The sequence below is a fragment of the Asparagus officinalis genome, chromosome 7 (assembly GCF_001876935.1).
Source record: "Asparagus officinalis chromosome 7, Aspof.V1, whole genome shotgun sequence".
Lineage (NCBI taxonomy): Eukaryota > Viridiplantae > Streptophyta > Magnoliopsida > Asparagales > Asparagaceae > Asparagus > Asparagus officinalis.
Window position 1 is genome coordinate 58,333 of NC_033800.1, and position 16,813 is coordinate 75,145.

Genomic DNA, 16,813 nt, shown 5'->3' on the forward strand with positions numbered 1-16,813 from the left:
ATTTTGGATATAAAAAATCAGGTTTAAACCTTCAAATTGGGGTTTAACAACCTCCTAAACAGTCGGGGTTGCCAACCCCGACCGTTTAGGAATGAGATTAAGCTGACGTGGCAAAAAATGGCTCGATTTTGGTAAAAAAAGTGGATCGGTTTTGAAAATTAAAACATGGTTTTAAGGCTGTTTTGAAAATTTCTTCTTCTTTAATTCTTAGCACCATATGTTAATTTTGAACAATTGACTTTCCATCAATTATCCCAAGTATCTAGAGGTTTAAAATTAAAGGTAAATTAGTTACTAATTTTAAACAAAAAAAATTAATTTACAATTTGCAAATAAAATTATATCCAACATATATAATATCAATTTTATTATTTAATTGTTTGATATATCGTTATAATATATGATTTTTATATTTTTTAGTATAATTACAACATATTCCCGATTATTTCATCAAATATGGAAAAGTAATATGACTACACTATATTCCAAAATGTATACTTTAGGTCTCTTCATCATCATTTTCAAGTCATAGAAACGTTCAAAAAGTAAAAGAAGTATGTATACATGCAATGCACAAACAACAAGTATTGTATACATGCAATTTTCAAAAAGTAAAACAACTATATATATGAAAACGAGTACATGTGCGTTACTGATGATATCCCCAGCAACAAAAAATACATACTAGTATGATAAAAAATACATATACATTCTACGATTCGTCATCTGATCAGGAAGGCGTTACTGCCTTTGGCTTGATGATCAACGATCAAAACTCAGCTCCTTGCACGACGAAAGGAAACGGGTAAGGCAAACATACGAGCAGGCCCAACAACAAAACAGCAACACCAAGACCAACAACATATTCATTTGGTGGGTCGGTGATCTCCTCGGACAGAGGGGCAATGGGTCCCCTCTGCAGAAAGAATATTAAAACCACCCAATAGAAAGCAACATCATTGAAGAGTGATGATATCCCCAGCAGTCCTATGGCAACGCTGCTCAACCTAGACGAAGCCTGCAGCAGCCAAATGCATGAATCCATCCAGGTCCATTTATTTAGAATTTAATTGCTTACATCGATAATACAGGTTTCAACTATCTCTGTGTAATTAAACAAAAGCTCACAGCCTCAACCAATTTAGTTGGTGATAACTAGAAAAAGGAAAAAGTAAAATGGGGAAAGAAGATAATCAAACATATTGCCAAGGTTCATAATGAACATCCAAACAAAAACAGGCTACAAAAAGAGGAGGAAAAAGAAAACCTTTAAAGATAGTACAAATCTTTGTACTTGTGTGTTCCCATTTGTGATGAGCAGAGACAGCAATTCATTGACTTGCCAGTTATGCAGCATTCAAGTTATGATTAGCTGCCCACATGATTCAAGCTAGGTGGGGCACTGCATTCACTACCTGAGACATTTATTTATTTATTTATCTATTCCCTACTTAGCTTGCAACCACCATCTTGACATTCTGTTTGCAGAAACATCATGAATGAGAGGTTCCAAGCAAAAACGATGATGTCGGACGTCTGTCATAAACCATGGTAACTTGAATTTGAAAAGCAGTAAGATTACATGTAAATATACCACCGGGATTGAAGAAGGTTAAATTTTGGCAAACTGGGCAAACTCAACCAATAAGTTATAAGGTTACAGATTTGGAGGTAAGTGTCGGCTTGTACATGTTTAATATACGTGATTCAGAAAGATCAGAAACGGAATTACCTTTCTGCCCCAAAGGGCAAAAGATATGTCGGCCTCCGTCGAGTCATCCTGCAGGAATGCTATTGATAGCATTATAGAGACCGCAGCCCGGATGCCCCATAATCGACAATAGGATTCACAGAAAGTGGAGTTCCTTCTCTCAAAGCATCCCCAAGAAGAAGTTTTGCTACAAATAAAAACAGGAAAAGAAGTAAAGCCTTCTTAAATGGGAAGAGACCACACAAGGAAACGAATGTAGAACGAGTAAAAATGTCCATAAGTTTCCAGTACGTGACTATATCAAGATGTGTGCTGTTTGGTATGTGGTTAGGGTATGCACATGAAACACAAAAAGCATCTTACTACTGATTGTGATAGCATGTACGCACATGCTGCCATATAGAAATATCAGCTTGTTTGCATAAACTGTAGTCATAAATAAAGGTATGTAGTTGCATGGCATATATGACATGATACTCAAATTCAATGTGGCAGCCATCAGGTTTGACATTAAGACGGAATTGAAGGGGTAATAGTACACATGGAAGTAAAATTTGCAACATAAGATATATTTGCTTGGTTACAGATTGTTTTTATTGATGTGCTGCAATGTCGGTGCTAGGATGATGTAGTTACCTATACCACCAACAAGAAATGACTCGTGAAACACTGCAGGATCAACAACGATACCCAAGCCATCACTAGGAGGTAAGATGAAACCTAGTAGAAGAAGGATAAGCCCAAACGAGAAACCAGCAAATGGTCCAGCAGCTGCAAGCTTTAGAAGTTCTTCGCGATTGGATATGATGCTAACAATCCTTGTGATTGCACCAAAAGAACCTATCTGGAAGGACGGGAAAAGAAAAGCACTCCACCGTCAATTGCATACACAGAATCATCTAAAGGATGAATAAATATTTATAGTAGTAGGAAAGAAATTCTCAGATGGAAGGTTATGGTTTGCAGAGGACTCTTTGTTTTTCGTTTCTTGCTATAGGACATTCCTCCTACTTCCACCAGTAGTCTTCCGATTTACATGGATTGTCAAGATGCTTATAAGTCAAGCTCCAGTCCAGCATTGTATATACATCATGAGGGTAAACAAAGAAGACTAGTTGGTAGGATTGGCAGCAGAGAAATGAGGAAAAGTACAGAAATCAGACTTCCAAAGGGGACTATGGAATTGTCCTGCTGACTCTCTTGCTGTATGAAATATAAATAAATAGCTTCGGTTCGATCAACAAAAAACACGCATTTTTCTGACAAGAAGAAAGGTTAAAGCAAGTAGACAACACGTGTAAAAAGGTAAGGCATAAAATGCTTAACATTGTACAGTTAAAGATTAACCATGATATTTACCTGCCAACTAGGAACAAAATATGGCACACCAAGCTTGGCCCCAACATCCCTTGCAACTAAAATATGGCCGAGTTCATGAATCCCTAAAACCAGTGCAGTTACAAGGGCTCCAGGAAGACCATCTTTTAGTAATTCAAGATTATCCAATATTGATCTGCAAGCATAAAGATGACAAAGCGTTATTGGATGTACAAAAAATTAAAAATTAACTTTACAAAAGCAAGAACAAGTTAAAAGCTGATGACAGGGATGATGAGGGCAATATCTAAAACTAATTTGAAGACATAAAGCAACTGAAAGAACGTGTGAAGAGCCTTCAAGACTGCAACATCTATGCCACTAGATCACAATAATGTTTCCATCTCTCCAAATTAACAACATGTAGCAACCTCCACCTTCGATTTATTAGAACAGAATGGTGTTATAAATCAACACCATGGCACAAGTGACGAAGTGATGAACATCACTTGGAGGCAGCAGTCTCCAGTCATCCCCTAGACTTTCTGGTAAATTTCAAAGTTCCCGATAATTCTAAGGTCCTATTCTACCTTAAAAAGGGTGAGGAGGCAGTGTTGTATATAATCTAGAAAGATCCTAACCGATGCAGCATGCTGTATGGATACTTCATGGAGGATGACTACCCATATCCAAGGATGACTACCCATATCCAATATACATACAAGTATGAAGATGCTTTATGGATACTTATCGATACTTCATAATCTAGAACCATTCTTGGAATATTAAAGACATGTCTGCGACTAACAAGCTAATGACAAGAGTCAAGAGCCATGGGGTTCCCAAGTCAATTTCAATTATTAATAGATAAATTTATATAATTTTCCTTTTTTTTTGAAGATATAATTTTCCATTTTTCATATATGACATGTAGAGTATAATTGATATGAAATGAACTGGGATAATTCACTCCTTTCCTTTCTAACCTGCTTCAAAAATTCTACAAATAAAAAATCATGCAGTTTGGAGACATGCCCATGCATCCAGTGGCTCTGCAAAAAGAGTGATTTTTATAACAACGAATAGAGAGGCCTCCTAAATAGTGTTGTTGGTATTAGCACACTAGTATTAGTATTGAGTTATCAGGTTTAGGCTCATTAATAGGGGTGCATTCGGTCCGAATACGACTCGGATATGATGCTTATCATATCCATATCCGCTTACCCATCTCGGATACGAATACGGATACGGATATACCTCGGTAAGAAAAATTTATAACCATATCCGCTAAAATCGGATACGGTTACGGATATACATGCGGATATATAAGCGGATATGCATGTAGATACAAAACAAATATGAGAAAACTAGATAGTATTGAGAAAAACATAGTTCATGTGATACAAAAGAGTTTGTTAATATGTCCATTATAATTGAAAAGTTAAGATTAGACATATTGATCATCAAAATTAACCACAAATCCATAATCTAAGAATCGAAACTATCGTAAGAATATGTATTCGGATATTTCGAATACGGATACAGATATTTCACTACAAAACCATATCCGTAACCATATCCTATCGGTTATAGATTTGAGTAACCATATTTGTATCCTAACGGATACGGTTATGGATATTTTCTCGGATACGGATACGGTTTAGCACCCCTACTCATTAACCTATTACCCATATGTGTTATGTACTCTTATTTATAGACCCATGCAGATGAATAATAGTTAAGTGATTTTGATTTACCATCTCTAACATGGTTTCAGAGCAAGCACCCTCCAAACCCTAACCCTAGTTTCCATTCCACACAAAAAAGGACCCGATCGAATCAATGGATCAAACAACTTTGATCGGTTGATCCGATCGATCAGCCGAAGACGCCCACCACCGACAAAGCCCATCTCCGACGAAGTCCCTCGTCGACGCCGCCTTCTTCGCCTCCCTCTGTGCTCGCCGCCGCTGCCCTCGTCTTCCTCTACACTCGCCACCGCCGCTATCGTCTTCCTCTAAGCTCGCCGCTTCCTTCATCTTCATCCTTCAACCTCGATGGATCCTTCATCTTCAACCATTGCTGCTTTCCCATCCTATCCCGCCTTCTCCTTCAGTTCGATCTAATCTGAACAGTGACAAAAAAAAGGAGGAAGACGAAGAAGAAGAAGTTGGGACTTTGGTCTGCTCTCAACTCTGCCTATGTGTTGTTTTCCGATGGTTCTATTTTTCTGATTAAGATTCTCATGCTTCGCTACTACTATACTATCCTGATTAGTAACGATGTCTGATATCTCTTCTGTTGTCACTACTACTCTTACTACTACTGAGATTTCTGCACCCAAAATTATCTTAGGGACCACCGTAAAGTTAAATGGCACCAACTATCTCCTTTGGGCACAAGCCTTCCGCATCTTCATTGGCGCTCAGAACAAATTGGCTCATCTTCTGGCCCCCTCCTGCTTCTACAGATCCTACGTATCCCGTATGGCTCTCTGCTGACTGTTGTGTGATTACTTAGCTTCTTAACAGCATGAAAGCGCAGATCAGTAGCAGTGTCATGTTCTCGACTACTGCTAAGGAGATGTGAGATAATTTAAAAGTTATGTACGACAATGAGAAAAATGCATCCCGTGTTCGAGCTCTATGAATGACTTTTTTACTTCAACAAGACGATCGGTCAGTTCCTGAGTATTTTGGTGAGCTGAAAGGTCTGATCGATAAATTAGAGATGCATAAGCTCACCATTACAAATGCACCGACGTTGTTGGGATATCGTAGGGACCTAGCAGTATCCAAGTTTATGTCAGGTCTGAGTCCCAATTTACAGTCTCAGGTACGAGGCTAGATACTAGGAGGAGATACCATTCCTTCCTTGACTACTACATTCTTCAGAGTTATACAGACATCTACTGGAGTTACTACTGTGCCACCTACACCGTCTCCTCCGTCACTTGATTAGTCTGCTATGTTTTCCAGACGTGGCAGAGGTCATGGTCGGGGACGTGGCCGCGACACAGGGGGGACGAGGCTCTTTTGGTGGAAGATAAATTGACGCAGATAGGAGTCTATCAGTACAAACATTGTGAAAGGACTAATTATATATCTGAAAAGTGCTGAAAAAAGTTTGGTCGTCCTGCATAGGTCCAGATGGCTGATATTACTTCTACCTCTGTTGTTTCTCCTGCGAGTACTACAACTGCTACCACAATTCAGATTTCTCATGCTGAGTATGACCGGCTGCGTCAACTCGTTCCCTCTCAGAATAGTCATTCTGCTACTCATGCATCCTCTTCAGGTATGGATGCTTACATTGCATCTCCTCACAGACCATGGGTATTAGATTCCGGTGCCTCATCTAATATGCCAGGTATAAATAACCACTTTGTATCTTTAAATCTTTTTGACAAGTTTTCATCTGTCCGTATTGCTGATGGTACATACTCTCCAGTTCTTGGTGATGAAGTAGTCTATGCTACTTCATCGTTGACACTTACTAATGTTCTATATGTTCCTAAGTTTTCTATTAGTTTACTGTCTATTAGTAAGTTTACCAAACATAATAACTATAAAGTAACGTTCTTTCCTTCTTATTGTGTTTTTCAGGACCTATCGACTGGGATGGAGATTGGTTCAGAGCATAAGAGAGGAGGCATATACTATTTGGATGACAATTCCTCCGCTACTGGTCTTGTTGCAGATAAGTTTGATCATTCTTTATTATGGCATTGGCGCCTTGGTCATCTCTCGTTATCGTAGCTTTGGTTTGTCATTTCTATCTAGTCTTCTGTTTTTTCTTTAGGTTGTGAGTCTTGTGAACTGGATAAGCACCATCGTGCTACTTATCAGAGTCGTGTTGATAAACACGGCAGTTCTGTGTTTGAGTTAGTTCATTCTAATGTTTGGGGTCCTTGTCGTATACCTTTTGTGAAAGATTTTAGATATTTTATTATCTTTGTTGATGACTTCTCTCGCATGACTTGGTTTTATCTGTTAAAAGAGAGGTCTGAGGTTTCAACTGTCATTGAAATGTTTTACAATGAAATAAAAAATCAATTTTCTACTTCTATTCGTATTCTTCGTACCAATAATGTTTTGGAATACATCAAAAATAAAGTCTCTTGTTTTTGTTCAAATATTGATATTCTTCATCAGACTTCATGCTCTCACACTTCACAACAAAATAAAGTTCCTGAGAGGAAACATGGATATATTTTAGATGTTGCTAGAACTTTGATGATACATATGAATGTTCCCAAGTATTTGTAGTCTGATGATGTTCTCAGTGCATGTTTCTGATCAATAGGATGTCCTCTTCTATTCTTAATGGTAAAATACCGTTTACCTGTCTTTATCCTGAGAAACAGATTTTTTCTGTGGTTCCTCATGTCTTTGGTTGTACTTGTTTTGTTCAGAATTTGTCTCCAGGACTGGATAAACTATCTCCACGGTCTATTAAGTGTGTTTTTGTAGGGTATTCGCGTACTCAAAAAGGTTATCGATGTTATAATCCATCTACCAGGAGGTATTTTGTGTCCGCTAATGTTACCTTTTTTGAGTCTGTTCCATATTTCTCTTCGGCTGGTTCATCTCCAAATATTGATCCATGTGTTCCTCTACCATCTATTGCTCTTATTACTATTCTATTGTCTACTTCGGTTCCTTCTACTGATGTATCTTCTTCAGGATTATAGGATGACTCTATTGTGCCACCTGCACCACCGCCACTCCTGACGTATTCTCATCGTACAAAAGTTCTTGTCTCTCTACTCCAGCTGAACAGTCATCTCCAGTTGCCGGTCTGCCTCCTACTAATACTTTGCTTCTTATCTGGATATTCCTGTTGCTCATCGAAAAGATATATAGTCTTGTACTAATCATCATATATCTGATTTTGTTTCCTATAACCGTCTTACTCCATCTTCTCGTCAGTTTGCTTTGTCCTTGTCCTCTATATCTATACCCGCATCGTATGAGGAGGCCGTGTAAGTTCCCGCTTGAAAACAGGCCATGGATGAGGGCGATGAATGCACTTGTTTCTAGAGGGACTTTGGATCTTATTCCTTTTCCTACAGGCGCTACTGTGGTTAGCTGTCGGTGGGTATATACCTTAAAGTATCGCACAGATGGTTACGTTGATTGCTATAAAGCTCGTCTTGTTGCTAAGGGTTATACTCAAACTTATGAGGTCGACTATCTTGAGACGTTCTCCCCCGTTGCTCGTCTCAATTCTATTCAGCTCCTTTTCTATATGACTGTTAATCTGGACTGGACCATGTTTCAGCTGGATGTTAAGAATGTTTTTTTAGATGGTGACTTACAGGAGGAGGTCTATATGGAGCAACCTCCGGGATATGTTGCTCAGGGGGAGAATACTGTCTGTAGACTTAAAAAGACGATTTATGGTCTCAAATAAAGTCCAAGGGTATGGTTTGAGAAATTCAGTACTGCTATATCTAGTGTCGGTTTTAAATGGTGTCATTCAGATCATTCAGTATTTATTCGACATACTATATCTGGTTTGGTGATTCTGACCATATATGTTGATGACATCCTGCTGACTGAAAGTGACCTTATTACCTTGGCAGAGACTAAGGAGTATCTTTCGCGTCACTTTGTGACCAAAGATATGAAAAAACCAAAATACTTTCTTGGGATTGAGATAGCGTATCAAAAGCACGGTTTGCTTCTATCTCAAAGAAAATATGTATTGAATCTGTTAGAAGAAATGGGTCTTTTGGGGTGTAAGCCAACAAGCACTCCAATGGAGGTGATTGTGGATTTGTAGTGTGATAATAGTCTTCTCCTAGATGATGCAGGTCGATATAGGAGATTGATTGGCAAGTTAATTTATCTTAATATGACCAGGCCTGATATTACTTTTGCAGTGGAAGTACTGAGCAGGTTTATGCATAAACCTAGAGAGATTCACTGGATAGTTGCTCTAAGAATTTTAGCTTATGTTAAAAGCTACCCTAGAAAAGGATTACTGTATAAGAAACATGGACATTTACACATCTCTGCTTTTTCTGATGCTGGGTATGCGGGAGACATAGGAGATAGGAAGTCTACTTCTGGATTTTACACTTTTATTGGAGGAAATCTGGTAACTTGAAGGAGCAAGAAACAAAATGTGGTATCTCGATCTAGTGCAGAGGAAGAATACAGAGCTATGACTCACATTGTGTGTGAGATGATGTGGTTGCAGAAACTATTGACAGAGCTTGGTTTTACTCAGCTGGATCTATGCCTATGTATTGTGATAACCAGTCAGCTATCTATATTGCAAAGAATTCAGTGTTTCACGAGAGAACTAAACACATTGAGGTTGATTGTAATTTTGTCAGAGATGCTTGGGAAAAGAAAATGATCTCTCCAGTTCACTCCGTCTTCAGAATAGTTAGCTACACTCTCACTAAAGCTACCTCACCTAAGGTGTTTTCCATTCTGTGTAACAAGCTAGGCATGATTGATATATATGTTCCAGCTTGAGGGGGAGTGTTGGTATTAGCACACTAGTATTAGTATTGGGTTATCAGGTTTAAGCTCATTAACCTATTACCCATATGTGTTATGTACTCTTATTTATAGACCCATGCAGATGAATAATAGTTAAGTGATTCTGATTTACCATTTCTAACAAGTGCTATATGTATGTTTCTTGAATTGATAGGTTAAGGAACAAGAGAGAGAGAGAGAGAAATAAATGAAAGAAACCTCATACAGCAAATTGGACTGCAGGGCTGGGACATTTCTCAGAAATAAGGTGAAAATCGTAACCAATCCAAATGCACTGGCAGCAAACCACTCTGGGACAGCTGCACATCCAATGTATCATCAACATGCAAAGAAACAAACAATAAGGTTTAGAATATCTCACACATGCTAACTCCTTGACACATAAAATGAAAGAATGACTTTAAATGAATACTCTGAAACGTTTTCAAAATTTTGCACAATAAAGTATATTTGCAGTAAAGAATAGAAAATTGGGGAAAGCATATCATCCCCCAAGAGAATGATTAAAAAAAATTAAAAGCTCTACAGAGAGTTAACATTACCTGTTGATTCTGGCTGCAAAGTTTGTTTAGGAACAACTACTGCCACTGGTTCATCGTCTTCGGGATTGATAAGAAGGAAAAGTCTATACTGATCTCCAAATCTATCCTGTGAATTGAATGTACTGGAAATTACAAAAAAACAATATCCTGATATTCAGATTCTTAATTTTATACATGGAAGTGGCAATATTCAATTCACCTGCATCCGCTTCGTTATCTTTTCAAAACTTTTGGCTGCCGTCCCTCGTAGGTTCCCCTTGAACAGTACTCCTCGCTGTCCAAGATCATTTTTAGGGTGGAAAGACTTTTTCTTAATTAAAAAGAATTTTTCTTAAAAAAAGAAGATAAAGCTTTTTTTTCTTATTACTAGAACTAGAATAGAATGGAGGTCAAACTTACTAGCCCTAACATATAATAGAAAAAGAGAACATAGTTCCAAACTCAACAAGGCCTGCTTGTTTGTGATGGGGTGCATTTTTTTAGATACTTTGAGATCAAACCCAAGAATCTGTAGATGCTTTTTATTGTTCAAGAAGTTTTTCCCAATTTTAATTACTTAAGGAACTTATATTCTGGACTTATTCCACTATATGTCACGAAAGTTACTCCATTTGTTGTCCAAAAATTAGATGTCACTCCTAGAGAATGAAGCTATTCATGGAAATTTTTATTTATGACTTGCCAACAACTGACATCGTAATTTGAGCCTAATTTTGCAAGATGAGATAAAGATGCCATGGTGTGTCTGAGGCTCTGAGGACATGCACATTGTTTTAACGAAAGGCCTGGGATTGGTTGATAACAAACAATATTCAATTTACAAAGATATAAATATATTCGGATGGAAGGATGAGAAAAAAGCTAAACATTTGTACCCTAGCAAAATTGCTTTAACAAAGTAAGTGAAGGTCAAAAAAATGGCACTCACCTCATATGGTTCCTGTCTGGTAATAAAGAACGTGTCAAAACCAAAAACTTGATCTTTCAGGATATCAATTGTAGCCTTAGGAATCATGATTGGTTCACCAAGTTGCTGCATTCATTTGTCCACATTCAATGCAGAAAATTTTATCAGATGGATTCATGTGTATCGAATTATGCAAAGAAGATGTAAAAAGTTCCTATAATAAGACCGAGAAAGCAAGGCTACTGTCGACATGCTCACCTTCATTCCTGGTAAAGGAGACCCACTAGCAACTTCCATTTCCTCAACCTTCTCCGGTGGCTGGGTCAGAATTAACATTTCATATGCAAAAACATACATTAATATTCTATCCAGTGATGGGGATCAAGTGAGCAACAAGCACCAGTAAAATTATATGTGATCTGCTCAAATAAGCAGATTCATTAATTGACTACAAGCGTACCTCTATGCTATCTGGAGGTTTGAGTACACCTTCAATTCTCCCAATCGAATCCTTAAGAGCCGACGAATCTGTGGAAACAGGTTCGTCTTTGTTCTGATGAGATGATAACTGGCAATAAGTCATTGCTTTCCTACGGAGAATATTTTCTACAAAGAAAAGCAAGTGTACGTATCTCCCTTCCAGGGGTGCAAGGAAAAGATAGGACCATCCACGAGCTAAGCAGTACAAAACGTGAAATGCTCAACTAAGTAGTTGATTTAATTAATTTGGGTAGGAGCCCACCTTGATGCTACCTGGAGATCCAAGTATACCGTCGATCCTCTCAAGCGAAGACTTAATATCCGAGGATTTGGTGTCAGCAGCTTCGTGTAAGTTGCTCTGATGAAATGTTAGGATGGCTGCAAATAAGTTATTGTCCTCCCATGAAAACAAGGGCATTTATAGCAAATGGAAAAGCGAAAAGTTTGAGAAGGGAGAGAGAAGGGTGGACGTCCGCATTGCGATGCGGGTGGACGAATTGGCATCATATCATAGCATAGCATATCATATCATGCATTGATTAGCCGAACGAACCCGGAGCAGGGTTAAAATTAACAATATGTTTGGTAGAAGGGAAGGGAAAGAATTAAGGGTTCATACAAGCGTCCGTAATAAATCGTCGGAGAGAAGAAAATGGAAAGGAATAATAGTATTTACCTTGTCGTCGTCGTCGTCGTCATGGCTCTCTGGTTCTTCTGTCTCTGTGGTTGCTGCTTGGCATCCGAAACCTGATCTTCTTTTGCTACGATTTGGCCTGGATGTTCGGGAACAAATTAACAAAGAGAGGAGGAGGAGGAATAAATAAAGAGATTAGGAATAATAGCAGTAATAATGATAAAGACTGGGCAATGCCCAGTGGCAGCTAGCATATGATTACGAATGAATTAATTAGATAAAATTAAGAATAGGAAAATAATACTGAGGGAGGGGAGAATACGTACATGGGGAGAGATGCGTAGGATGAGAACTTCCGTATCATCATCCTGCAGCAGCAGTTCCGTGTGGAGAATCTCCGACGAGAGGCTTGCTGAGCAAATGAACGAATATTGGAGTGGCAAGGAACAGATTGCGTTTGAGAGGAGAAATCCAAAGGAACACCCATCGTCATCACCATCATCATCATCATGACCTCGCCTTTCTCTCTCTCTCTCTCTCTCTCTCTCTCCTTTCAATTCTTAATTTTCCGGTGGTGCGATGGGGTGAAGTCGGCTCTATAGCTTGCTAGCTACCTTCATTTTGGAGACGGACAGCAGCAGCACTAGTATAGTATAGATATCAAAACACGGAGGAAACAAAAGAACGGAGTCAAGACACAGAGAGAGAGAGAGAGAGAGAGAGGAAACCTTATCTTTTACCCCCAACCAAAGCGAGTGAGGAAGCGAGAGGGGGAGAAGAAGGCCCACACAAAGATGGGAATGGATTAGGGGAGGTATGAGTTTACGACAGTGACCGACTCAGACTCAGATTACACTCCCATTCACAGGCCCGAACTAATAATAACCCATCGAACCGTATGGGCTAAACCAATAACAAATGTAACTTGTACTTGCAAAAACTATTGAGGATGTAATGAAAATTGTTTTTGGAATTGGGTATAAATTCTAATTGATATTGTATGGCTCAGTAATAGATTAACTTGTCATAATTGATTGCCCCACCTATAACTTACATGTTTATTACAGATTGCATTATAAGGATGAATTGCCTCGCCTAGACATTGTCAATTCAATGTAGGCTGCAATCTCATCCTCTTTTACCTCATCTGAATATAATAAACAATGTAAATTAGATTACATTCTCAGTAAACGCTAATCATCATCATTGCCAAATATCAACTGCAAGGAGCTACACAAGCTCAAAACAAAACAGCAAGTAACCCACAGGCAAGGAAAAACAAAACACCTAAAACATAGCAGCCTACATAGCTACACAAGCTCAAAAACAAAACAGCAACAAACCCAAAGGCAACAAAGCAATCCAAGCTCCAGCGAAAACAGCAACCAACCCAAAGGCAATGAGCTACACGGGAACTTCTTTTGGGGCTTGCTTCATGTACCGATCACGTAATCTATTCATTGCTTGCAAGACTTTATTGAAATACCTACTAACTATTTTCCCTGATCTTATGAACTCAGTTCTTATTATTTTATTTTTAGTTTTATGCCCCCACAATACTTAGGAACATAGCAAGCTGTTCTTTAACTTGAACGTGTCTTGTATCTTTTAATAAACCGTTTGCTTTCATTATTTCAACAAGTTTAAAAAAAGGCCACCGATCTCATTCTAATATAAGATCGGCAGCTATCTTGATAGCTCTCTAATACACATCTGAAGTGCGCCTCTCTCAATATATTTTTCTGATCTTTTCTTGCTTCGTACAAGTTAATATTGTCTTGCGCTTAGCACGCATTCTCAAAATACATGTTACCAAAGTGACCACGGTGCAAACAGCTGTATTAGCACACATCCTCTTTAATTCTTCTTCATCTTCCATATCCATCTACATCCGTTTTAAAATTAGCATATATTTACAACTTATCTTGTCTACTTATTTCAGTTGAAAATTAATTAGATAATTGATACAAATATTTATTCCTTGTATCGTAAGAAATCTAATTATACTGAATTTTATTTTAACTAGTGTTGCATTCGATTTCACACAATTATCAATAACAACACATTCTACTACCCGGTTCCTTTCATGTAATGAAGTTAACCCCATTCTTTGGTAAACATAACCCTATTCTTTTTCATGCATTCACATTCTTTTGTAATAAACACAATTATCAAGAACAACACATTCACACAAATATCATGCATTCTATTTCACACAACTAACTGAAAATTTAGTAAACATAACCCTATTCTTTGTTAAAATTTCTAAATAATGAATTATCACACAACTAACTGAAATTTAGTAAACATAACTGAAATTTCCACATAACTAACTGAAATTTAGTAATCATAACTTAAATTTATCACACAACTAACTAAATAGAACAATATCGATGCGAACAATTGCATTCTATTTCACACAACTAACTGAAATTTAGTAAACATAACCCTATTCTTTGTTAAAATTCCCAAATAATGAATTATCACAAACAAAAAAGAGGGGGAAAATCATATACCTTGAGCTGCAGAGGGGAAAAAATTTCGACGTCCAAGCAACAAACCCAACAAACCCAACAAACCCACAAAAGCCAGGATCAACACCGTAGCTTCGAAACCCACCCGAACCAACACAAGTTCGAGAAGGGATCACCAACAACCAAAGCCAAGGAGCCCACCAACAAGAAGTTGGAAAACAAATCAAAGAAATCACGGCTCAACAAAAGGCGAGATCAGATTAGAGGGAGAAGCCGATTCGACATATAAATCTGCAAAAAATCATGGCTCAACCAGAGCTAGGGTTTCGAGTTCCAGACACGACCACGCACAAGCCACGACGAGCGGAGAGAGAAGAGAAGCGAAGAAGAGATGCGAAGAAGAGAGCGCTGTGGCGGGAGAAAAACAGCGGGGAAACCACGGATCAATAGATCTAGGGTTTCATAGATTAGGAATCGGAATAAGAAAGAGGAGAGGTGTCAGAAATCTCGCCCAATTCCTCTCAAATGGAAAGGATTTGAGTTTCCTAAAATATTAACTGTTTAAGCCACTTTATAGATTAGCAATTCTATACATTTTTTTGAACCAAACCCAGGATTAGGATTCATTTGGAATCCATTAATTATGAAAATACCACTATCAGGTCCAAATACCATTTCTATTCCATAAAATTGGTGAAACAAACAGGCCCTAAGCCGAACGATAAATGTTTGACTAGAAAAGAGAAAAAAAGTGAGGTTTATATGTTTTCATTCAAAAAAAAATTATGTCAAAACGAATGTTGATTAGAATACGTTATCTGGTGACACGTACGAGTTAATAAAAGATTAAGACTAATTAAGAAGCCCTGGATCCTTAATTTGAGTAGTGTTTGATGATGTTGATTAGAATACGTTATCTAATATTTAAAATCATTACATATTTGGAAAGATCTCGTCGAGATCTTTAAGATGAAACTAAGATTAATTTATTTTAGTATTATTTTATAAAATTATTATTTTTTAAATTAAATAAATAAGTATCATACATGAAATTTTAAAATACGGGGATCTATTTAACTTGCCCCATAAGAAAATACAAGCATAATAAATTACAATACTTAAATTACATTGTCACTGTTATTTCAGATTTTATTTTTTTAATATGTTGTATTGCATTATTAATATAGGGTTTATTTTAAAGCTCTCAGCGACACCTTTCTAATGTTATAAATTTTTTTAAAATAAATTATTAAAATTAAAAATTATTATTATAAACTATATCTAACATTATTAATTTATATGCATTTTTTTGACAACAACAAAGAAAAAGTAAAAAATATTTAGAAAGTAAGAATTGGAGCAACTCTCCAAATTCCACTATCTAAATTAGAATATTCTTAGAATATTCCAATTTGAAGAGCGGAATTTGAAGAGTTGGGTTGGAGAGCGGAATGGACCCGGCCCGTTGGTATAAATAGGCATGCGATGCGATGCGACGCCACGCGACGGACAGCACGATCTGATAAAATCTCTCTCTTTTTTTTAGGGAAAAATGCTTCCAGCCCCCAAAAGCCAAGTGACCATGCTTCCCACCCCCAGGACTTGGTCAATGGGCGTTTTACCCCTAAAAATAAAGAATCTGTTCTCTGAGCCCCAAAACACAAAACCCAAGACATTAAAACATGTGAAGACCATAATACCCTTCTCTCTCTCTTTCTTTTTTTATTAAAATATGATGGAGATTATTTTATTATTTTTGTTTTCTCTCTCTCTTTATCATGATGTACCAAGAGGATAGTTGAAATGATTAATGAGGATTATTTTATTATTTTCGTTTTTTATTATTTTGGTTGTTTGTATTAGGAGGTTGTTAAAGTTACGGGTTGATTGTTAAGGTTACGGGTTGATTGTTAAGGTTACGGGTTGGTTGTTACGGTTAAGGGTTTGTTGTTAAGGTTATGAATCCTCTCTCTCTCTCTCTTTCTTTTTTTATTAAAATATGATGGGGATTATTTTATTATTTTTGTTTTCTCTCTCTCTTTATCATGATGTACCAAGAGGATAGTTAAAATAATTGATGTGGATTATTTTATTATTTTTGTTTTTTATTATTTTGGTTGTTTGTATTGGGAGGTTGTTAAAGTTACGGGTTGATTGTTAAGGTTACGGGTTGGTTGTTAAGGTTAAGGGTTTGTTGTTAAGGTTGTGAATCCTCTCTCTCTCTTTCTTT

At 37.4% G+C, this 16,813-nt stretch overlaps 1 protein-coding gene across 1 annotated transcript; it reads right to left on the reverse strand.

The window, feature by feature from the left end:
* LOC109848625 (probable zinc metalloprotease EGY2, chloroplastic) lies at nucleotides 602–12,916 on the reverse strand. Its single transcript, XM_020418233.1, is given in 16 exon segments — nucleotides 602–1,018; nucleotides 1,733–1,759; nucleotides 1,761–1,811; nucleotides 1,813–1,898; nucleotides 2,348–2,555; nucleotides 3,071–3,224; nucleotides 9,752–9,845; nucleotides 10,089–10,194; nucleotides 10,288–10,362; nucleotides 11,017–11,121; nucleotides 11,254–11,313; nucleotides 11,456–11,548; nucleotides 11,738–11,833; nucleotides 12,152–12,248; nucleotides 12,436–12,752; nucleotides 12,838–12,916. Coding segments are annotated over 15 exon segments (1,686 nt in total). The 5' UTR covers nucleotides 12,621–12,752; nucleotides 12,838–12,916; the 3' UTR covers nucleotides 602–769.